The sequence below is a fragment of the Zonotrichia leucophrys genome, chromosome 26 (assembly GCF_028769735.1).
Source record: "Zonotrichia leucophrys gambelii isolate GWCS_2022_RI chromosome 26, RI_Zleu_2.0, whole genome shotgun sequence".
NCBI classification, from domain to species: domain Eukaryota; kingdom Metazoa; phylum Chordata; class Aves; order Passeriformes; family Passerellidae; genus Zonotrichia; species Zonotrichia leucophrys.
In genome coordinates, this window is record NC_088195.1 from 1,103,115 (window position 1) to 1,124,734 (window position 21,620).

Consider the following 21,620-nt stretch of genomic DNA (forward strand, 5'->3'; position numbering starts at 1 on the left):
AGAACGGAGAGCGAGGGGAAGGCAGGCAGGGTGAGTGCACGGAGGGGTTCAGTCCCTGCCTGCACCCCCGATCCCCAGCAGCACTCACCCCTGTGGCACACGAGCGCCGGCGGGTCCCAGGTGCCCCCGGGCTGGCACCGAGCCTCGTCGGAGCCCTCTGCCGCATGGCCGGGGTGGCAGTCAAAGTGCAGAGTGTCTCCAGCTCTGTAGGTGCCCTGCGCGTTGTGCACCTGCCCGTTCTGCACCTCGGGTACCTGGCAGCCGATGGCTGTGGGGGCAGTGACAGCGCCCTTTCAATTCCCTGCATGAACAGGATCCTGCGCACACAGAGCCCTGCCCTGCCCTCAGTGCCACAGCTCCCTGCTCCGACCCTACAGCACACCCGGCACCCTCCTGCCCCCCAGCCCAGCACAGAGCCCCCACAGACCTTCACAGCGGGGCAGGGGCCGGCTCCAGTGCCCCGAGTCCGTGCAGGTGATGGAGTCATTGCCGAGCAGCTGGAAGCCCTCCCTGCAGCTGTAGGACACGGTGACTCCCCGGGGAAAGCTGCCCGAGGAGTGCCCGGAGTGCAGCCCGTTGGCGATGCTGGGTGCCCGGGGACATGTCACCTCTGCAGAGGGAGGGGAAGCCTCATCAGGGTTTGGGAGAGGAGATTTTAGGGAGCCAGCTCAGCCCCACCTTCCCGCATGTCACACTTTGGGAGGACAGAGGGCTCAAACCCCAGGTGCTGCCAGCTCCATCCTGCCAGCAGCCTTTGGGTCTCCTGACTCTCCTCTGATCTTTCTGGACAAAGAGTATTGAAATGATTCATTTAAACTCAGCTGGTGTCCCCCTAAAAGCTGTGTCCCTCCCTATGCCCATGCCTGGTCTCAACACTGCCACCATCCATGGATATGACTGGAGCACAGGGAGGAGGGTGCTGGCTCTGGATTCATGGATTTTAGCTTGTTCTTTACACATTATAAACCCATATCTTTCATTAAAATGGAGTTTAGACTCTCGCTGAAGGTCTCAGTGGATTTGGTGAGGGTGTCCCCTGTGCACAGAGCCACACTGAGTTTGTCCCCTGAGGGGACAGAGCCCGCACTCACCTTGGCAGCGAGGCCGGGGCTGGCTCCAGTTCCCCGATGCTCCGCAGGTCACAGCGGCATTTCCAACCAGGTAATAGCCGGGATCGCAGCTGTACCTCACAGACATCCCCATGGTGAACCCTGCCGTGTCCCGGCCGTTGTGATTTCCATTGGCCACCTCCGGAGGCATCGGGCACGGCCGGACTGCGGGAGGGAGATGGGAAATTGAGCTCAGCGAGAGAACGGGGAGCGAGGGGAAGGCAGGCAGGGTGAGTGCACGGAGGGGTTCAGTCCCTGCCTGCACCCCCGATCCCCAGCAGCACTCACCCCTGTGGCACACGAGCGCCGGCGGGTCCCAGGTGCCCCCGGGCTGGCACCGAGCCTCGTCGGAGCCCTCTGCCGCATGGCCGGGGTGGCAGTCAAAGTGCAGAGTGTCTCCAGCTCTGTAGGTGCCCTGCGCGTTGTGCACCTGCCCGTTCTGCACCTCGGGTACCTGGCAGCCGATGGCTGTGGGGGCAGTGACAGCGCCCTTTAAATTCCCTGCATGAACAGGATCCTGCGCACACAGAGCCCTGCCCTGCCCTCAGTGCCACAGCTCCCTGCTCCGACCCTACAGCACACCCAGCACCCTCCTGCCCCCCAGCCCAGCACAGAGCCCCCACAGACCTTCACAGCGGGGCAGGGGCCGGCTCCAGTGCCCCGAGTCCGTGCAGGTGATGGACTCATTGCCGAGCAGCTGGAAGCCCTCCCTGCAGCTGTAGGACACGGTGACTCCCCGGGGAAAGCTGCCCGAGGAGTGCCCGGAGTGCAGCCCGTTGGCGATGCTGGGTGCCCGGGGACATGTCACCTCTGCAGAGGGAAAGAAAGCATCCTGTGGGTCTGCTCTGTGCTGGTCTGTGCTGCTGGCACAGCTCGGTAACAGCAGGGTGAGCTTCTGAATCCTGCTCTGGGCTCCATTTGCTGGGTCAAGGCTTTAGTTCAGGTGCAGCTGCACCTGGAAGGAATCACTGGCAGTGATGAGAGTCCCGACAGGACAGCGGGCACATGGCAGGATTTGGGAGGGATCCTCACTGACGTGGAAGCAGTGAGAAGTTGTGATTTCTCTCCACTCCGCAAGGAAGGTGAAAATGCCCCACATCTGCCCAGAAGCAGTGTCAGAAACCCCCCGGCATTCAGACCCTGCCATCCCACGGAGCCATCCCTCTCCCCATGCCTCTCGGAGCCCCAGACAGGTCACAGCCATCCCCGTGTCCCACCCCAGCCTGTCCCACCGGAGCTGTTTCTGTTTCTCTGCCAGCCAAGCTTGGGAAGGGCAGCCAGGACAGACCCAGCCCAGTTTTGCCTTCCCAGTGAATTTGGGAGGACACAAGAGGAGCTTTCCCCACAGCCAGCGCCACTCCCAGCGCTGGGACACTGGTGTGCCACTCACCCTTTCTGCACGCCGGCAGAGGGGGGTCCCACCTGGAGGCAGCCCCGCAGGTGCTGCTGCCCGGACCCCGCAGGGTGTAGCCCGGGTTGCAGGTGACGCTCACGGTGTCCCGTGGCCGGTAGAGAAAGCGGCGAGGGGACACCCGCCCGTAGGGCACGCGGGGCGGCGGGCACCAGGCAGCTGGGGAGGGGAGAGAAGGGAAATGCTGACCTGGCCAGCCCCGGGGGGCTGCGGGGTGCCCGTGCAGCCTGGTGCCCGTGGGCACTGGGGGCTGCGGCTGGGCTGGGGTCCCGGGGCTGCAGGACCCTCCCTGTGCTCCTTGGGGACCCCACTGCCACCTCAGCTGACAAAACCTGCGTGTCCAGGATTTCATGTCAGCACCCAGCAGGGTCAGGAGCCTTTTCTGGCCCTCCTGAGCACACAATCCGACCCAGGAAATCACTGACAGGGCAGCGCAGGACTGACCCAACAGCCCCCCGGGATCTGTGCTGTGCCAGGGGGATGGAGGTGCCAGCTGTGGTGATGAGCCAGCTGTGGCTCTGGTGATGTGCCAGTTCTGGCTCTGGTGTTGTGCCAGTTCTGGCTCTGGTGTTGTGCCAGCTGTGGCTCTGGTGACCCCAGAGGGTCTCTGCCATCAGCAGAGGAGCTCAGGGCTCTGTGATGCCAAGGCCACCTGGGAGCAGTGCAAGGCTCCCATTTCCCCCCACAGAGAAAAGCACAGAGATCAGCGAGGGCAGAGCAGCGATGAGGAGGAGGGCAGTGGGAGGAAGGCCCCAGAGGAGCAGAGCTGCTGCCCTGCCTTACCTTGAGCCCCGGGCGTGGCGCTGAGGAGCAGAGCGGAGCTGCCCAGCAGGCAGAGGGTGACCGCGGGCACCATCCCTGGCACAGGCAGCAGCTCCTGCGGGCACGGGGCAGATATGGGCAGCCCAGTTCCCCCCAGTGCCCCCGAGGGAGGAAGGAGATGCTGCTGGGGGAGTTCCCAGGACTGTGGGACAGGAACCTGGGGGCTCCCCTGGGCGTGCAGCACAACCAGCACCCCGAGGAGGCTGCAGGTGCCCCAGGCTGCTGCTGCTGCTGGTTTTGGCAGGGGAGGATGTGGAAAGAGGGGTGAAAAGGGCTGGGGGCAGGCAGAGGGGCTGTGGCTGCACTGTGCCCATGGAGCAGAGCGTCCTCCCCTTGGGGAAGCGTCCCAGGCTCTGTCCCAGAGCCCCAGGGGATGGTGGTGGCACCTGAGGGACACAGGGATGGGACGGGCAGGGGGGAATTCCCTCCTCCCGTAAAAACGGGACACAAATTGGGGACACAAATCCTCCTGACCCGACCCTGGGCTGATCCCAGAATATATATATATATCCCAGAATAAACCCCAGACAGGAGTTTAGGGTGAGGAGCAGCCCCAGCAGCTCCAGCTGCCCACCCCACACAGGTGACCCTTCCTGAGCCCAAAGCAGGCAGAGAGACAGGAACTGCTCAAGTCCTTTTATTTCTTTTATTGACAGAGATCTTCCAATACTTACAAATCCAACGTTCACGCTTCAGATTGCACTTGGTGATTTGCAATCAGATTATAAAAATAAAATTATGTGCAATTGATTACAAATACAGTAAATAAACCCTCTCCAATGGTAATTTTGGTGACCACAGCTGTAAACAATGTTTCAGCATTCACAATTCCTTTCATTTGATTGTGGGGAGATAATTCCAAGCTTATCCCCAAATCACATGTTAAATTATTTGGAAAAAAATTCACTTTGGACTATGCAGTGTGAATAAACGTGCTGGGATTAAAATGGCAAAACCAAACACAACCCAGAGCTGTGAGCCTTTACATTGTATTTGCCCTTTTAGTCACTCACATGGCTTATGGTAAAAGAGCAATAAAAATAACCAGCAATGTGCAAGTGCTTGTTCTGCAGGGCTGAAGAAACAGGATCTGCAGTGCCCTGGTGACAGCTGAGCAGGACAGGGCTCTGCTGGGGAGGGAGGACCTGGGGGCCTGTCTGGAACAAGGCTGATGTGTGCATGGAAATGGTTATTTGTGAGTTTCCTCCTTATTAAAGGCATGTTCCTGCTAGCAGGGGAAAATGGAGAAACCAAAGGTCTGTAGTAGACACATTTTGGGTGGTTCCTGTTCCCAGTGTGCTTCATGAGAAGCTCCCAGATGGGTGAGATGGGTGACAAAACCCCAAACCTCAACATTTTGCTTTACCAGCAGCTCAAATTCTGAGTGTCTCAGGCTTAGGCAGTCAAAGTTCCACCACAGTGGTGTTTCCCTTCTAAATAGGAAACCTTCCAGTCCTTAATTCCATTTTATGACAGCTTACCCAGTGATCTTCAGCCAGGCTGAGTTAGAGCCAGGAAAGGACACCAATGCCTCAGCATGGCCTTGCCATCAGCCAGAGAAATCTGGGGCATTTTGCCCACATGGTCCCTCCCTCACCTCTCTCCACGCTCACAGTGCAGCCACGAGTGGCTCAGGGCAGGCAGGATGAAAACAAAGTGCCCAAAAGCTGCGGGGTTGGTGTCCTGCTCCCAGGGCAAAGCTCTTGGCATCTCCGTGGTTTCACACAGGGATAGCTGCCCTTGAGTTCTCAGCAGCATTCCATTATGAATATTGAATTTATAAGTTCTGAGCAGCCCTCCAGGTGCCTTCCAAAGCACTCCAGCCCCACACAGCAGTGCCAGGGGTTCCTGCAGTCGCTGCTTCAAGGCCACTTTGTGAGGAGGGAAAGCAGAGCCCTGTCCCATCTCCCCCATCACAATTCCCAGGAAAGCTCAGGCACTGGACACCAGTGCAACAGCAGCGATTAATTGAGCAGAAGCAATTAATGAACTTGATTACATCTGGCAAATAATGAGACTGCAAAATCTTTTAAGCCACTCTATGGAAAGGGGTGATTAGTAAATATGAAAAAAACCCAGAGCCAAGATACCAGTATTCCTTATTTTATACTCATTTTATTTACAAAACAGTTTTACTATAAATACTGTAAATTTTGCACTTTTATCTGCACACCAGGAAAGGAACCTCAGTTTTAAAAAAATAGTTTAGGAAATACAAATAAATCTCGTAAGATTGTGCAAAGAGGAAATTGTTTTCCTAGCGCAAAGAAACGTTTACTGACTTTTTAAAGCCTCACTTTAAGAGCTGTAAAAATACTTTGCTCATACAAAAATAAACAAAAAAGTGGGCATTAAACCAACACGGAGGTGGGTTTGAAGTATGTTTGGTTTTTCTGCTTCTGTGCCAGCCCAGGTGAAGTCAGAGCTTTGATTTCAGGTCCCTTTGTTGCACTGGGAGCTGAATCCCTGCCAGGGATCGGTGCTGGACTCCCCTCCTCAGCTCCTGGATTTATCCTGCAATGGGAAACAAGCCGGGATCAGGGGAGCCCCTCGGCCTGGGGAGGGTTTGAGCAGCCTCCCCAGGGACCTGGGGTGTTTGGGGTGCCCCGAGCAGCTCCTACCATCAGGTGCCAGGCGCTGGGGCTGGCACAGGTGAGCGTGGCTGGGCACCGAGCACACGGGGCACAGGTGGCAGCCGGGGCTGTGCGGAGGGACCAGGTGGGCTGGGGTGCCCTCCCCGGCCAGGGGGCACACGGGGCTGCTGGCTGTGTCCCCGTGGATGAGGGACAGGAGCTGTCGGTCCGTGCAGGGGGGGCAGACGGGGCCCTGGGGGCTGTGGGAGAGAGGGGAGTGGGTCCCAGAGGGGCTGTGACAGGACCTGCCCCTCTCCAAACCAGCACCCACTGAGCTGCTCTCCTTCACCATTTCCCGTTTTAAACTCCAGCAGGCAGCGGTTCAAGAATGCAGAACTGGACCAGCTCCCCCAGGATTGGGGCTCCCAGCCAGTGGGGCAGGCACTCACAGGAATAAATGGAAAAACCCCAAAGCAAAGGCAGCAGCAAGGAGTTCACACTTCCCGAAGCCAAAGCAAGCAGATGCATATGTCCAACCATGTTTATCTGGGTTTTCATGTGAATTTGGCTCTGTCAATTGTGACTCTGTTGAGAAAGCACCAGACTCACATGGACAAGTGTCAGAATAAATAAATAAACTGAGCAAACAGCTTCACCTCATCACTTCTCTGGCCCAAAACCTTACCTTGCCTCAAGCAAAGGAACCACACCCAGAGGAGGGAAAAGCCCTGGGCAGTGGCTGAGCAGAGGCTCCCACTGCAGGGTCCCACCTGGGCTCTTTGCTGCCTAACCAGAACCAGAGCCCCAAAGAACACGAGGCTGAGCACAGTGAGGAGCACAGGCTGCTCCAGAGACACCCAGGGAAACCCCACAACATCATCTGAGTGAACCTCACCCAGTTCCACCTCTCTCAGCTCGAGCAGGCACCACCCTTTACCCTGGCCCAGGGCGAGGAGCAGCCAACAGTCACACGGTGCCACCTGCTTTATTCTGAGTTAGCAGTGAGCTCAGCTTGGAGGGCAGCGGGCACTCCCTGCAGGGCTGGCAGGAGCTGGGCAGGAGCTGCCTGGCCACACTCACCCCTTGTGCTGCCACTCCCCCGGTGTCACAGCCCTGCTGTCCCCCTGGCCCGTGTGGGCACGCAGCCAGCTCTCACAGGTGGGACAGATGTGGTCACTGTGGAGAGGAACCACTGAGGGTGAGCACTGAGGGCATGGATGTGCCTTCCAGGCCGTGGGGCTTGGAACAGCCTGGGGTAGGGGGAGGTGTGGGGGTGGGATGAGAGGAGCTTTAAGGTCCCTTCCAACCCAAACCACTCTGGGATTCTCTGATAAGCACAGTTCTGAAATTCGCTGGTTTTTGTCCATGCCCACCGTGGCATCTGGGTGGTTTTGGGTGGAAGACTGACCTTTGGTGGTCGATGGGCTGCTCTGCCTCACTCCTCCATGGAGCAGCTCCTCCTGTGCCATCTGCCCTGAACACATCCACATCCATGGCAGGAGAGCTGAGCACACACAGAGAACACACAGATCCTGAGCGTGTGGCTTCCCAAAAACACCTCCTGCCCAGCTGAGCCACTATTCCCTAAATATCAAACCCTTGCTCCTGCTGAAACAGGAACCACACAAATTCCAGCTGCCAAACTCACTTTATCCACATAGAGATGCTTCCTCCCCCTTTGCCCTTGCTTTGCTCCCCTGTTGGATTTTACCTGGTGCCTGCTGGGGTGTCCCCATCACCAACGCTGGGCACCGAGTAGCTGCGGGGTTTTTGGGGCTGGGAGCTCAGCCAGTCCTGGCAGGCGGCACAGCCGTGGTGTGGGGGCTCTGAGAGAGGGGCCAGGGCACTGTGGAGCTGCTCCTCACAGCTGGGACACACGTGGCACTTCCCTGTGTGGCTGTGGATGAGAGAGAGATGGGGGAAATCCACCCAGCAAAGCCCAAACCCTCCTGAAGCCCCCTTTGGACAGCAGGGTGTTCATCGTGGCATTTGAAAGTCAAAAATTGCAAAGATCTTCTGCACAGGTGAGCTCAGCAGCAGTGAGACCCCTGGCTATAGTCAGGCACAAGGTTTTGGGCAGGTGAACAAGCAAACCTACCAAAAATAGGAATTCCAGAGCTTGGGGAGCTTCTTCTCATCCATAACCTCCAGGTGCATCACTGCATCCCTTCCCTTCACCTCCTGCTTTTGTGAATTCACATTATAAGAGCTGGAGAGACAGAAAGGGAGAAAATTGTAGAATAAAAGCTTCACAACATGGAAAAATTGTGCTAACCATGCAAATATGCTGAAGGTATAGGGTTTGAAAGGAAAATTCCACTTATCCCCAGGGAAAGTTCTGATTTTGGAGGGGCAGCTTACTGCTTTTCATTCTCTTTCCGTCTCACGATGATCCCAGCTAGAATTCCAAGGGCTACTGGGGGAACTAACAAAGAAGGGAAAGGGAGAGTGAAATCAACCATTGACTCCAGGTATTTAACAGCAGACAGCTTTGGGGTAGGAAAATGTATTTTCAATTTTAAGCTACTTACCAATGCAGCTCGGAATGAGGATGCTTGCTGGGGAGGAAAATAATGAAAGGGATGTTAAAAATATGAAGGCCCAAATGTGGTGCAATTACAGCAATTAACAGGGCTTCTAAGAAATGGAGCTCTTACCCAGCCAGTAAGGATTCTCTTCCGAGGGTTTGGTTTGGTTTGTCTCTACTGTGGTTTTAACTAGGGAGAGACAAAGGAAAAGCATTCAAAATGTGATTTTATATGGTGCTCAATATATAAAATAGTTCAGAGAGGAGTAAACAACACATGGGCAGGTGACTTGTGCATCTCAGGCTGTGGCAGGGACCTCTTGTGCCACTCCAGGCCTTGAGGACAGAGAGGATTCTGCTGTTCCACTTGGCTTTATTGCCTGGGTGTTGTAGGACATGAGATATAAATCCTTTAAGTTCCGTCCAGCAGCTTTGCAGCCACTGATAATTTCCCACATTGTTCATTACATTTCTGCCTGCTCCTCTCGAAGGGAAAGCATAAACCCAGGTGTGGTTCTGCTCCTGGTGCTCCTCAGCAGAGCCCGGCACCGTGCAGAGCCCTGGAGCCAAAGCCTGCAGGGCGCCTGTGCTGCCGGATGGGATCGGGCGCAGTGAGAGCAGCAGGAGCGAACTGCGGGCAAGGGGAGGCTGCGGGCAGGGACGGGCTCACCCCGGCAGGCGGGCGGGACCCCGCTCCAGGTGCCGCTGTCGCCGCTGTCGCCGCTGTCGCCGCTGTCGCCGGTGCAGCGCAGCGTGTCCTGCCCCACCAGCTCCAGCCCCGGCTCACACGTGTAGGTTGCGACGGAGCCCAGCACGAACTCCCCCGAGCTGTTCCCACTGTGCTGCCCGTGAGGGATGGCTGGAGGAGGGGGACAGGAGATCACTGCGGGAGGAAGAGGAGAGAACTCAGGAGGGGACCCTGGGATGCTCTTCCCTTCTCTTCTTCTTCTGCTCCTGTCAGGCTTGCACAGGAACCAGTGATGCTCCTGGGGATCCCTGCTTGTGAAAGCAGCTGTCCCCTTGCAGAGATGCTGGCCTGACCTCACTTAGTGAAATAAACCAAAAATTCAGAATTTCTAGATTGGAATATTTGGTTTTTCCAGTCAAGCACTGGACAACTTCACTCACCCTGACAAGCTGGAAGAGGACTCCAGACAGCTTTGTTGCCCTCTAGGAGACACCTGATGGAAGGTGATGCTCCCTTTAGTCTGTACCTGCGGGGGCAAAAGGCACATCCCAAAATCAGCTGGTTGTCACCAACCAAGAATGTGTCACCACAGAGGTGCTGAGGACTGCATGGGCAGAGCCCCATGTCCCAGTTCACACCCCAGTGACACTGGGCAGGCAGAGGGAAGTGACTTCACTCTCACCCATGGTCACAAACCACTCTGGCCGTTCCACCCAGCAGATGATCTTTTAGGATATCTTTTAGGATGACTTGGCCATGTTCTGGATTGGCTGGAATACCACAAGATTTCTCTAAAAAAGAGTAAGATTATCCTTAGGACACCATGAGGCTGGGAAAAGCCCCACAAACTTAGTTTTCATGGCAGAATGGCAATTAATGGTATTTCATGTTAAATGTCATTAGAGAAGAGCAATTTTAAAATACAGGCGTGGCACTTGGAACACAGCATAGGGGAAAATGAAATGAGATGGGGACACTCACTCTGACACAGTTCAGGAACTTCTGTCCACGTTAAGTTGTCCAAACAGGTGCTGGTGGGGGGCTGGGCTGTGGTGTTTTCATAAGCTAGGCGACAGATGTACCTCACCGTGGTGTTAACGGCGTAAAAATTCTGCATTTTGTCTTCTGGTGATAGCGCAGCAAATTGCACAGATCTGGGTGTGGGACAGCTGCCTGGCCACCACAGAGACACCCAAATGTCCGGTTACAGAGCAAAAATAACACTTTGCTTTCAACTGTAAACATAAATCCAAGTGACGACACACGAGTCTCACTAAGAGCATGGGCACCCCAAACAGTGCCCTCCTCCCTGCCCACTTCCACCAGGGAATTGTCCGAGGTGGGGAAGTGCAGCCAGTTCTCACTGGAGAAGTTTCCAAATCCCCAAAGCCAAACCTCCTTGCCTGATTTACCCTTTGGTCGCTCGGTGCTCTGCATTCCCTCCCCTTTTCCATGTGCTTCCCAAGCTGTTCCTCTATTTTCATTAGCACACAAGTGCTACACAAGTGGCTCCAACGGCCTCGGTGGAGGGTAGGAAAAAGGGGCAGCAAGAGAAGCGGCCTGACCACTTCATCCTGTGTGATGAGGAAACCCCTGAGGCAGCGATTGCCAAAGCTGTGGGTGTTCCCGCAAGCAACTCACACCCTCCTGTGTCAGAGAAAGGGAAACACTCACGGCCGCAGAACTCTGGCAGGCTGGACCAGCGGGAGTTCGACAGGCACTGAATGGTGTTAGAGAAAAGGGGGAGCTTGGTGTAACCCGGGACGCAGGCAAAAGTCACTGTGGAGCCCACACTGAAGCTCTGCTGATGTTTGGCATCCCCCCGGGGCTCAGCGTGGCTGATATTCGGCAGCGGCCCACAGTCCCCTGTGGGAAAATAAACAGGGATTTAGAGGGGCTCCTTCTGCATATATATATTACACACACTCCCATGAATAACGCACACTGCCATGGATAATCCACAGCCCCATGGATAACCCACACTCCCATGGATAGCACACACTGCCATGGATAACCCACACTTCCATGGATAACCCACACTGCCATGGATAACTCACATTCCCACAGATAACCCACACTCCCATGGATAACGCACACTGCCATGGATAGCACACACTGCCATGGATAACCCGCACTCCCATGGATAACCCACACTGCCATGGATAATCCACACTCCCATGGATAACCCACACTCCCATGGATAGCACACACTGCCATGGATAATCCACAGCCCCATGGATAACCCACACTGCCATGGATAGCACACACTGACATGGATAACGCGCACTCCCATGGATAACCCACACTGCCATGGATAATCCACACTCCCATGGATAACCCACACTGCCATGGATAACTCACATTCCCACGGATAACCCACACTCCCGTGGATAACCCACATTCCCACAGATCCTACACTCGCACACCCGCGGAGGCAGAGAACGCTCCCGCACGCACGGAGCCCCCAGCCCGGCATGGCCGGCAGGCACAGAGCCCCCGGCGCGGCGTGCCCGGCTCCCCGCACCCCGCTCCCCTCCAGGGGCTCACCCCACGCCGCGGGCAGCTCCAGCAGCACCACCAGCACCAGCAGCAGCGAGCAGCAGCGGCCGGAGCCCATCGCGGGTCCTCCGGCACTGCCCGGGCAGCGGAGCCACTCCCGCGGGGCTGCTCTGAGCTCCGCGGAGCCCCCGCCCGCCCGTCCCGGCCAGCCCAGCTCCGCTGAGCTCAGCTCAGCTCCGGGAAGGCTCTGACGAAAGCCGGGAGCGTGGTGGGGAGCGGGGCTGGGTGTGGAACGCGCGGGGTGAGCGGTGCCAGGCTCGCCTGGCATCCCAAGGAGCGGCTCCCCGGGAATCCGCTGCCTCAGCCTCTCCTTCCCAGCCTTACTCTGCACTTCCAGGAAAAACCTGCCTCCCTCCAAAGCTGCCAAAGTCGCAAAGGAAAAGAAAATACCCAAACCTAAAAGGGCAGGAAGGGGAACGCATCCTCCCAGCCCAAGGAGAGGGCAGCCAGCAGCTGCCGACCTGCACCTTCCTGTTTCCCTTGGTTATCCAGGAAACCGCGATGTTTCCACTGCTCAAACTTACCCACTCTTACCCCTTTTATTTATTTCTTTTTAATTTCCACTTTATTTTCCTTTCCTATACAATTTAAGTTCCAATCAGATGTAACAATGAGACGCAGAGGTGGTTTCCGAAGGAAGGAATCCAGCACCTTGGATAACGTGTCCCTATAAAACACTCCCTGGTAAACACGGTGACAAATTCCATGGAGAGACCTTGGCTGCATTTTTACAGCTCACTGGCCTGAACGGGAATGGTGGCTGCATAACGCTAAAGGAATCTGTCAACAGGAAGACAAAAACACCTTTAAATTCTGGGGAATTCTGTATTGGCTTGGGGCAGTGACTTTGGCACGGGGCAGGAAGATGCTGAAAAGTATTTGGCAAAGGCTCTGCGTGATGCTGAGCCCCCGCAGGGAGTGGCTGCACTCACAGAACCGAGTGAAAATGCCTTTGCTCACAGGCTGAACCCCTGAAAACCCCAGAAAACCCCAGAAAGCGGGCTGTTTTCTGCTTGGGGAGGGAGCAGGAGATATCTGTGCCCCCTGCCCTGTGCACCCGCATTCGCTGCCCCGCAGCGGCTCCTCCCGGGCGGTGGCTGAGCCCCCGATAGCAGCTGTGTCCCTGCCCGGCCACCGAGGGCCAGCAGCTTTATCTGGCCCTGCCACCCGGCCCTGCAGCGCAGGGATCAGCCCCGACAGCTGCTGGTGGCACGCACGGGGAGCAACCCGAGCCCTGCCGGCAAAACCCAGCAGCAAAAACAGCGCTGGAGCTGCTGCCCTGGGAATGCCACAGAAACTCAGCTCCCAAAACCTCCTGGGCTGAGCCTGAATCTGCCTGGGCTGAGCCTGAATCTGCCTGGGCTGAGCCTGAATCTGCCTGAGCTGAGCCTGAATCTGCCTGGGCTGAGCCTGAATCTGCCTGGGCTGAGTCTCAGTCCTGGGGTGGCTGAACAGCATTAGGGGAGATATAATTCCAGCTGCCTTTTCCAGACTTCCCAGAAACACATTCCTGTTTTCCTCCTTTACTACTTTTTAAAAAATATATAACCAAGTTTAACTTGCGATGGATGGCATTTGGAAAATAAATGTTCAGAGTGATAAAGAACTGATCATTGCCAAGATATACCTTAAAGCTGATTCCTTCTTGAAAAAGAGAATAAAATATGACAAGAAAACAGCAGAAAGTTGAATTCACAGAGTACCCTTTATAAACAATTACCATTTATTACTGAATAGAAATAAAAGCCCAGAAAGGCTTTGGGGGTTTTAGGTCTTTACAGGACAAAATTGGGGTAGGCAGCCTAAAGAACACACACAACTTTTCCAGGCCCTCTGTTGTAGGGTGGCAGCCCTGGGGAGGTTATTTAGGAGCTGTATTTCTGTGTCTGTGCCTCATTGATGTGGTCACAGTGGGACTGAGCTGGGTCCCTCCCTCTGGAAAGCAGAAGTGGCTCCTTTGCGTTATGAGATCAGAGATACCCGGCCCACACGTGGCTTTATCTTCCTGTGGTAGAAATGAAAACTGCAAAGAACTTTGGGCTGATACACGAAGAAGCTTTTGCTAAAGAAAGGGCTTAAACCACTCAAGATATAAAGATTAAACTGTGCAATACCCCAAGTACCATGGTTTCCTAAAATAAATACAAGAGCTAAAACTCAGCAGGACAGGGAAGCCCTTGCTTTGCTTTTCCCTGCTGGCAGCTGGATGCACAGCTGGATCAGCTGCAGCCAGGAATTCCTGGGGAGTTCGGGGAGCAGCTCCCACCCCGGGGAGGCTGGGGCTGTGTCTGGGGTTTGTTGTGGTGTTGCCAGAGAACAGAAAAACCTGCGGGCCTGGAAACACCGAGTCAGGCTGGGTGGGACAGAGCCGGGCTCGGGGAACTCTGCAGGAACTCCGGGGTTTTCTCTGAAACCCTGGCGGGGCCAGCAGGAATCGCAGCTGGGTCGGGCTGCTGGGAGGCAACCACTGAAAGGAAAACTCGGGTGGGAGGAACAAATATGGAAATCAGCCAATAAATGCTTTTAAAAAGGAATAATTTTCTGTCGATTTCTTGGAATGCTAAATCATCATTAAAAAATTGCATCTTATAGGTGGGACAGAGATGATTTAGGTCATCCTTTACCTTAAAGCAAGGAGAAAGAGTCCTAATAATTGTGACCATTGCATGGGGCACTTTTGGAACAGATCAGGAATGGTAAAAGATTTTCTGGTTTTGACCCAAAAGACAAAACTCAGGGATGGGCAAGCTCAGCTTGACCCTGACACCAGAGGAACAATTTTCACCATCCCTCAGCTGGGTACTGAGATCCTCCAGCTGGTGTTGTGTCTTCTCCTCTCACAGTGACACAATGACAGCTCCCAGCACTTCCCACAAAGCCAAAATTCTCCCTTTTCATGGATGAAATTATCCTCTGCAGCGGGTGGGGAATCTGGAGGACCAGGACTTCCACCACGTCCAGCTTCTCCTGGCTGTGCATGATCTCCCTGTAGGGAACAAGGTTGGCATCAGCACCAGAGCCCTGGCACTCTCAGGGCTACGTGGTACAAAGTCCTCTCTTGCTTTTCAAAATGCCCAAAAAATAAGTTTAAAAAAATAATCTGTAATAACATAAGGGCAAGGAAATAGTAAGTTAAAATGTATTTCAGACAAAGCAAAGCTTTTTATGAGATAGGAGGTCAGTGAAGTCAAAGCTGAGCTGTGAACCAGCAAAAAATGTAAATTATACAGAGAAAACTTACAGAAGAGAAGAACATGACAAAAAACCCACTCACTTCCACAAAATGATGGAAATTTGGGCCGTTTTAACTTCTGCAAGCAGCCAGGTGGGAGAAGGATCCCCATGTACTTCAGAGGACACATGGATCCTTTGCTGGGGCCAGAATAGGATTTTGGGGATTTGTACAAAGGCAGAACAAATGTGAACCCTGAGGCAGCCCAGTTCCTGCTCACTGAAGAGAAATATGGGAGAAAAAACGAAAATCTGGGTTTTAGGGATGGGAGAAAGCAGGAGGTGGCACTGGTGCCGCTGTCCCTCGGGACTGACCTGGTTTCCTGAGGAAGGAGGAGGCCTGGGAGGGTTGGATGCTGTTTTGCAGGGCCTTTTTATAGAGGCTGAGCTTCCTCTGCCACAGGAGACCCTTCTGAGAGGGCTGGGCTGCGATTCCCTGGGCACCTGAGAAAATGGAATTCACGGGGTCAAATCCGCCAGGTGGCCTTTCCTAGAAATGGGATAAAGGAGAAAAATAAATGGACTTGATTCAATGCCGAGTGATTTCAACTCACTTTTGGGAGGAGCTCTCCTCTCCGTGTCTGCTGCTCCAAGTGTGACAGCTGAGCTTCTCTCTGGGGGACAGAGAGGGAGCGTTGCTCAGAGCACTCCTTCCTTCTGAGCCCACCCACTCCTTGCTCCAGCACTGCCTTTCTCCCCTTCAAAATTTCCTTACTACTTATATTTGACCCCTCCTGCATTTCATACCCTCAATATTTTAAACTGGTTCATCCTAAATACCAAACTAATACTAAACACTAAGTAATAAATATCAAATACTAAATAATAAAAAATAAATACTAAGAAATAAATACAAAATACGAAATACTAAATACTGAATAACACTAAATAATATGAAATACTAAATATTAAATAATAAATTTCACCTGAATATCAAACTAATACTAAATACTAAGTAATAAATATCAAATACTAAATAATAAAAAATAAATACTAAGAAATAAATACAAAATACGAAATACTAAATACTGAATAACACTAAATAATATGAAATACTAAATATTAAATAATAAATTTCACCTGAATACCAAACTAATACTAAATATTAAATAATAAATAAGAAATACTAAGAAAGAAATACTAAATACTGAATAATACTAATTAATATTAAATACTAAATACTAAATATTAAATAATAAGTTTCACATGAATACCAAACTGATACTAAATACTAAGTAATAAATACCAAATAATAAATAATAAATACTAAGAAAAAATACGAAATACAAAATACTAAATACTAAATGCGAAATATTAAATAATAAATATTAAATAATTAATCAATAATAAATAATAAATATCAAATAATAAAATAAATAATAAATAATAAATAATAAATAATAAATAATAAATAATAAATAATTAATAATTAATAATTAATAATTAATAATTAATAATTAATAATTAATAATTAATAATTAATAATAAATAATAAACAATAAACAATAAACAATAAACAATAAACAATAAATAATTTCAGCCACTGAACTGGGATGAAAGCACCTTTGCACTCGGGTGTGGCTCCACTCCAGACCCCGCTGGTTTTGTCCCTGCTCCCACACTGGATGCTCCCATTCCCCACCAGCTGGAAGTTGGGCTCACAGCTGTAGGTCACCGTGGAGTTATAAGCAAAAATCTCAATTCCTTCCCCATCGTGTCTCCCGTGGCTGATTGGAGGAGGTGGAGGGCAGGTAATTACTGCAGGAGAGAAGGACAATGTGTTTTAAAAGCTTCAGTTTTAATAAAAAATACAAAAAGTTTGAGTCTGCCTGAGGTTCTTGAGGATAAACTTTGGACAGTGCAGGTGGGTAACAGCACTGGAGGGATAAAGCACAGCTGCCTGTCCCAGCTCTTCTCTCTGGTTTGTTCCCCAAGTGTTTTTCTTCTCACACTTTTATCCCTCTCCCTCTCTTCACCCTCTCTTTATTTGCCACGACAAATAAACAGCAGCTTGCCACGCTCAGGATTCCTGGAAATCTCACCCCATCACCTTCAGTCATGACAAAAATGCTGATTTTGTGGGAACAAAGCTGCTGAAACAGCAGCAGAATGGGCATTTCTCAGCTGTGCTTTTGGGGACAGATCAGCCACAGAGCATCCACAAAAACAACCCAAAGAGAACTTTGGGCTGGACATGGGGATGCAGGACCTGCTGGAGTGAATTTAAGATGAATCTCACATTCACAAGTCGGAAGTTTGCTCCATTCAACATCGTTTCCTTTCAGCTGGCACCAGATGAAATTATTCCCGACTAATTTGTACCTAAAACACACGAGAGAAAATCAGAGTAACTGCCCCAAAACTGGGAATATTTCCCACCCACCTCCAGTGCAAGCATGATCAGGAGTGTGGGAGAGAAAGTTAAAACAGGCAGAGCTGCTGACACTGCTGGTGAGCAGAACTCCTCTCAGGATCTGTGTTCATCTATTTTTGGTGCCTCTCTGCTCTGACTCTGCATTTTCCGTGGCAGGGAAGGGAGGAATTGGAGCTGAGGCTGGCAGAATGCTCTGGGGATGCCAGACAGGGCTGGGCCGAGCTGAGGGATGGATTCCCACAGGGATTTGCTGAATCAGGAGCTCCATCCCTGCCTGCTCCTGGCTCACAGCACTGCTGGGACTGACCCTGTCCCCATCCAGGGCTGAGGTGACAAGGGAGGAGCCCCCTGGGACAGTGCAAGGTGTCCCTGCCATGGCAGGGGTGGCACTGGATGGGTTTTAAGGTCTGTTCCAACCCAACCCAGATTCACATAGATCCCCCTGACCTCCAGGAGCAGTGAGGGGCAGCAGGGCTCAATCCGTGTTTAATTAAAGTGGCTTCTGCCTGGTTTGCTGGAAGCTCAGGGGCAGTGACACCTTCCCCATTCTGATTCTCCCTCCTGTGCAGAGCAGCATCTGGCCAGGGTGGATAATGATCGTATCTGACCTAACTTCCATGAGCAACGTGATCCCTCCACCCTGCAGTGGGCTTCCAAAGCTGAGCTCAGCCCCAGCAGGGTGGGACACGCTCTCATTTTCTCAATTGCATCCCAAGGGAGAGACAAAACCCCTCTGCTACATCTGGGGCTGGGCAGCACCAGCCAGATGATGCCAGCTGCTTCCTGCTGGAGGGAGGAACCCTGCCTGGAGTGTTTCAATTAGAGATTAAAATTTCAGGGCTGTCCACTGCATTTGGGCCCTGATTGAAAGCAGGCCGCAGCCATGAGTCAGCTCCTGACTGTGGAAATTGTGTTTCACTGCACTTTTCCAGCTGAACTTTAATGGATTTTAGAAATCCCTTGTTGTAACCCTTTTTGTTCAATATATCTCAACTGTCTTAAGCTGAAATATTTTAAATAACTTGTACTGAAGTCCAGAGTTATCAGCTGTGAGTACAACCAGCTGCTCCTGTTGGGATGGACACCCAGAGCTGCTCTGGGTGGCACTTGGAGGAAAAGGTGGCCCTGAATCCTGGCCCTGGTGCCCTCCCTGCAGCTCTGTGCCCTCTGGAGCCGTGCCCCAGCACTCACCCATCCTCACAGGACACCTCCACCCGTGCTCCCAGCTGCAGGTCCCTCAGGGGCCCCATCCTCCCTCCAGGCAGAGTTCCTGGGCTGCCACAGGACCTCCCTGGGGACACAAAAAGGCTGAATGAGACACAAAACAGGGGCTCTGGGGAATTCCCAAAGGTTCCAGAGCATTTTACTGCATGGGCATCACAGCCAGGCTGGCAGGAGCCAAAGGTGGGGATCCCAAAATGCTCCACGCCCACAGAGGGGTTTCCATCCCAGTGGATTAGGAACAAGGTACTCGACTGTGAAAAAATATCCCTGCCACATCACCAGTCTCAATATTCCATGGGTGTCACCAAGAGAATGCTTTGCCTTCATGTTGAAGTTCAGTGCTAGAATAGCAAATTGGGATTTGTCCCCTGCCTGTGCCATGTCCCAGTGAAAACAACTTTAGGACCACAAAAAGGTTGGAAAAGACCTCTCTGAGATCACAGAGTCCAACCAAACATTTCCTGGCATGAAAATCAAACCAGACCTGTTTATGCCAGCAGAAAAAGCAGAAAGAACATCAGTGACACTTGTGCTGTTTAATCTTAACAAGGAATGACAGGGACTATCCCCCAGTTTCGTGTTAATGGAGCTGTTGGGATGATAATGACCAGGCTGTGTCATTATCATCCCAACATTCTGGGAGCAGCCAGGGCTGCTTTTGGGGCTGTGGGGCAGCAGGAATACTCACTCCTGCACAGCTCGGCAGGCTGGGACCACGTCAGGTTCTCCAGGCAGGTGCTGGAGGGGGAAATCTCCGAGGAGTTCTCGTAGCCGGGCCGGCAGACGTAGCTCACGTTGGTGCCAACGGGGAAGAAATTCCTCCTCTCATCCTTCTTGGACAGGGCAGCAAACCTCAGCCTGGTTGGGGCAGCACAGCTCCCTGGCAGCCAAGGAGAGGCAGCCTGACAGAGCTGCCCACCAAACACCCCCTGGGACCGCAGGAATGCTTCTGGAGAGCTCCTGGTGCTGGTGCCGGGGGAATTTGGGCTCCTTACCTGGCTGCCAACCTGCTGCAGGCACCAGAGTGGGGATGGAGGGGGGTCAGGAGCCCAGGGAGGGTCAGCAGGACATAGGGAGACCATGCATGGGCTGGGGGGCACAGGAGACCCCAGCCCCATCCCTGACAGAGCCCTCTGCCACCCCTGCGGCCACCAGGGGCTGAGAGGGACAGCAGGACAGAGGGTTTGTCACCTGGGCAAGGACAGAGGGTTTGTGCCCAGGGGACAGGGACAGAGCCAGGGCAGAGGGTTTGTCCCCTGGGCAGGGCAGAGGGTTTGTCACCTGGGCACAGGGACAGTGCTAGCACACCAGGTTTATCCCCTGGCAGGTACAGAGCCAGCACAGAGCGTTTGTCTTCGGGACAGGGACAGAACCAGCACAGAGGGTTTGTCCCCTGGGCACAGGGACAGTGCAGCGTATCAGGTTTTCCCCTGGGGACAGGGATATTCCCCCCCGGGCCGTGTTTCAGATATAAAGGAAGGTATTTACGGCCGCAGGGCTCGGCCAGCCTGGACCAGATGTCGCCGGGCAGGCACTCCACGGTGTCGGGCATGCCCGGGATCCTGCGGGCTCCCCCCGAGCAGCTGAACGTCACCCTGGATCCCACCGGGAAGCTGCTGGCGCTGCTGGAGGGGCTGGAGTGGGTCATGGCAGGCGGGGGCCCGCAGTCACCTGCGGCAGGACAACACCCCCTCAGGTGAGGAGCCCCTTCTGTGGCCCCTTCCCCGCCCCAGGAGGGTGCTGGGATAGCCCAGGGTTCTAAAGGGAAGGCAGCAGCCAGGGCTGGGTCTGTGACAGCCCCAGGCTCAGGGGAGCATCCCCAGCCCAGCCCCGGAGCTGCAGGTGTGACCCAGAGGTGTCCCCGGTCCTTGCCGGTCCCCGTACTCACCGTGAGCCACAGGAATGCCGAGGAGCCCCAGCAGGGCCAGGAGCAGCACGGAGATCACCCCACAGCCCGGGGGCTCAGGGGGTGCCCCCCATCCCGCTGCTGCAGCCGTCATTGCAGCGAGTGCTGTGCTGCTCCTGCAGCCCCGCTGGCTGCCAGGGCTGGGAGGGGATGCTCTGCAGGCTCCACCAAACCTCGGGAGCTGTGGAAGCCTCCCCAGGACACCCACGGAGCTGAAACCTCCGCCAGGGTGGGGGAAAGTGTCACTCACAGGCTCGGGGAGAGCCTCCTGCTCCTCCTGCCCCGAGCTCCTTGTTTGTGTCGCTTAATTCTTTGCTTCTGAGGCTGGCAGCGAGCACAGACCAACAGAGATTTTCCAAAACTACGTTCCCAGAAAAGAAAATCCCCATTCCAGCCTCAAGCTGCATCCAGGGTGGGAAACACCTCCTTAGTTATTTGCTGGCAGGTAACACACCACAGATGTGCTGTCAGCACAGCCAGTGAAGCAAATAAAAGCATTTTCCTTCTCGTTTGCTGGATTTTCCTTTGATTGCCTGACTCCTGGTAATGAGGAACGGCCGTGAGCAGCCACATCCCATTAACACTGTGACATGTTCTGTGTGACATCACCAGGGCAGAGGGTTTGTCCCTTGGGAATAGGGACAGTGCCAGCAGAGTGGTTTTGTCCCTTAGGGACAGGGACAGTGCAGTGGTTTTGTCCCATGGGACAGGGACAGTGCACTGAGTTTGTCCCTTGGGAATAGGGACAGTGCCAGCACAGTACCAGCACCACGGGTACCAGCCCCAAGCCCATACATATTTCATTTTCTGTAAAATATTAAACCACCACGTCCCAGATTGCAAGGCAACATGTATTTTATTTTCCATCTGTTTGGCTGTTGTCTTCTGTTCAGTGGGCAGTTTTCCTTATCTCTTCCACACCCAATCCTCCCTCCTGGGAGACATCTGCTGATAACAGGCTGTTGAATGTCACTGCATGGCTGATAAGAACTGCAGCATCCCACTGGGAGAGGTGAGCCCAGAGGGAGGAGAAAAGCATTCCTAGGGGAATATAATCTGAGGTTCTGGGGACAGCAGAACAGGGGTTTTGTCCCCACTGGATTCCCAGAGGGAACAGCTGCCTCTTCCACTGGATCTTCAGAGGAAGATCCATCCTTCTACAGGATCCCTGCTCCAACATGCCTGGCCATGATGGA

At 53.5% G+C, this 21,620-nt stretch overlaps 2 protein-coding genes across 2 annotated transcripts in view; both read right to left on the bottom strand.

Annotated features, from left to right (window-relative positions):
• Positions 1-11,902, bottom strand: part of CR1 (complement C3b/C4b receptor 1 (Knops blood group)) — a 39,664-nt gene extending 27,762 nt beyond the window's left edge. Inside the window, exons 1-21 of the mRNA XM_064732811.1 lie at positions 11,678-11,902; positions 10,805-10,996; positions 10,112-10,303; positions 9,813-9,921; positions 9,571-9,656; positions 9,113-9,325; positions 8,573-8,632; positions 8,447-8,473; positions 8,277-8,340; positions 8,014-8,124; positions 7,627-7,812; positions 7,324-7,419; positions 6,996-7,091; positions 5,964-6,175; positions 3,304-3,378; positions 2,500-2,679; positions 1,737-1,919; positions 1,398-1,577; positions 1,092-1,274; positions 428-610; positions 89-268 (exon numbers count right to left, since the gene is read on the bottom strand). Of these exons, the coding sequence (XP_064588881.1) occupies positions 89-268; positions 428-610; positions 1,092-1,274; positions 1,398-1,577; positions 1,737-1,919; positions 2,500-2,679; positions 3,304-3,378; positions 5,964-6,175; positions 6,996-7,091; positions 7,324-7,419; positions 7,627-7,812; positions 8,014-8,124; positions 8,277-8,340; positions 8,447-8,473; positions 8,573-8,632; positions 9,113-9,325; positions 9,571-9,656; positions 9,813-9,921; positions 10,112-10,303; positions 10,805-10,996; positions 11,678-11,747 (2,878 nt within the window). The 5' untranslated portion in view covers positions 11,748-11,902. The remainder of the gene's footprint in view (positions 1-88; positions 269-427; positions 611-1,091; positions 1,275-1,397; positions 1,578-1,736; positions 1,920-2,499; positions 2,680-3,303; positions 3,379-5,963; positions 6,176-6,995; positions 7,092-7,323; positions 7,420-7,626; positions 7,813-8,013; positions 8,125-8,276; positions 8,341-8,446; positions 8,474-8,572; positions 8,633-9,112; positions 9,326-9,570; positions 9,657-9,812; positions 9,922-10,111; positions 10,304-10,804; positions 10,997-11,677) is intronic.
• Positions 11,903-14,037: 2,135 nt separating this feature from the next.
• Positions 14,038-20,518, bottom strand: LOC135457960 (complement decay-accelerating factor-like). Its single transcript, XM_064732812.1, has 8 exons — positions 20,407-20,518; positions 20,007-20,189; positions 19,207-19,398; positions 18,486-18,585; positions 17,160-17,242; positions 16,484-16,678; positions 15,236-15,364; positions 14,038-14,156 (listed from the first exon to the last, which is right to left on the bottom strand). Exons 1-8 carry the CDS (start codon positions 20,516-20,518, stop codon positions 14,038-14,040), a joined length of 1,113 nt encoding a protein of 370 aa, XP_064588882.1.
• Positions 20,519-21,620: the final 1,102 nt, after the last annotated feature.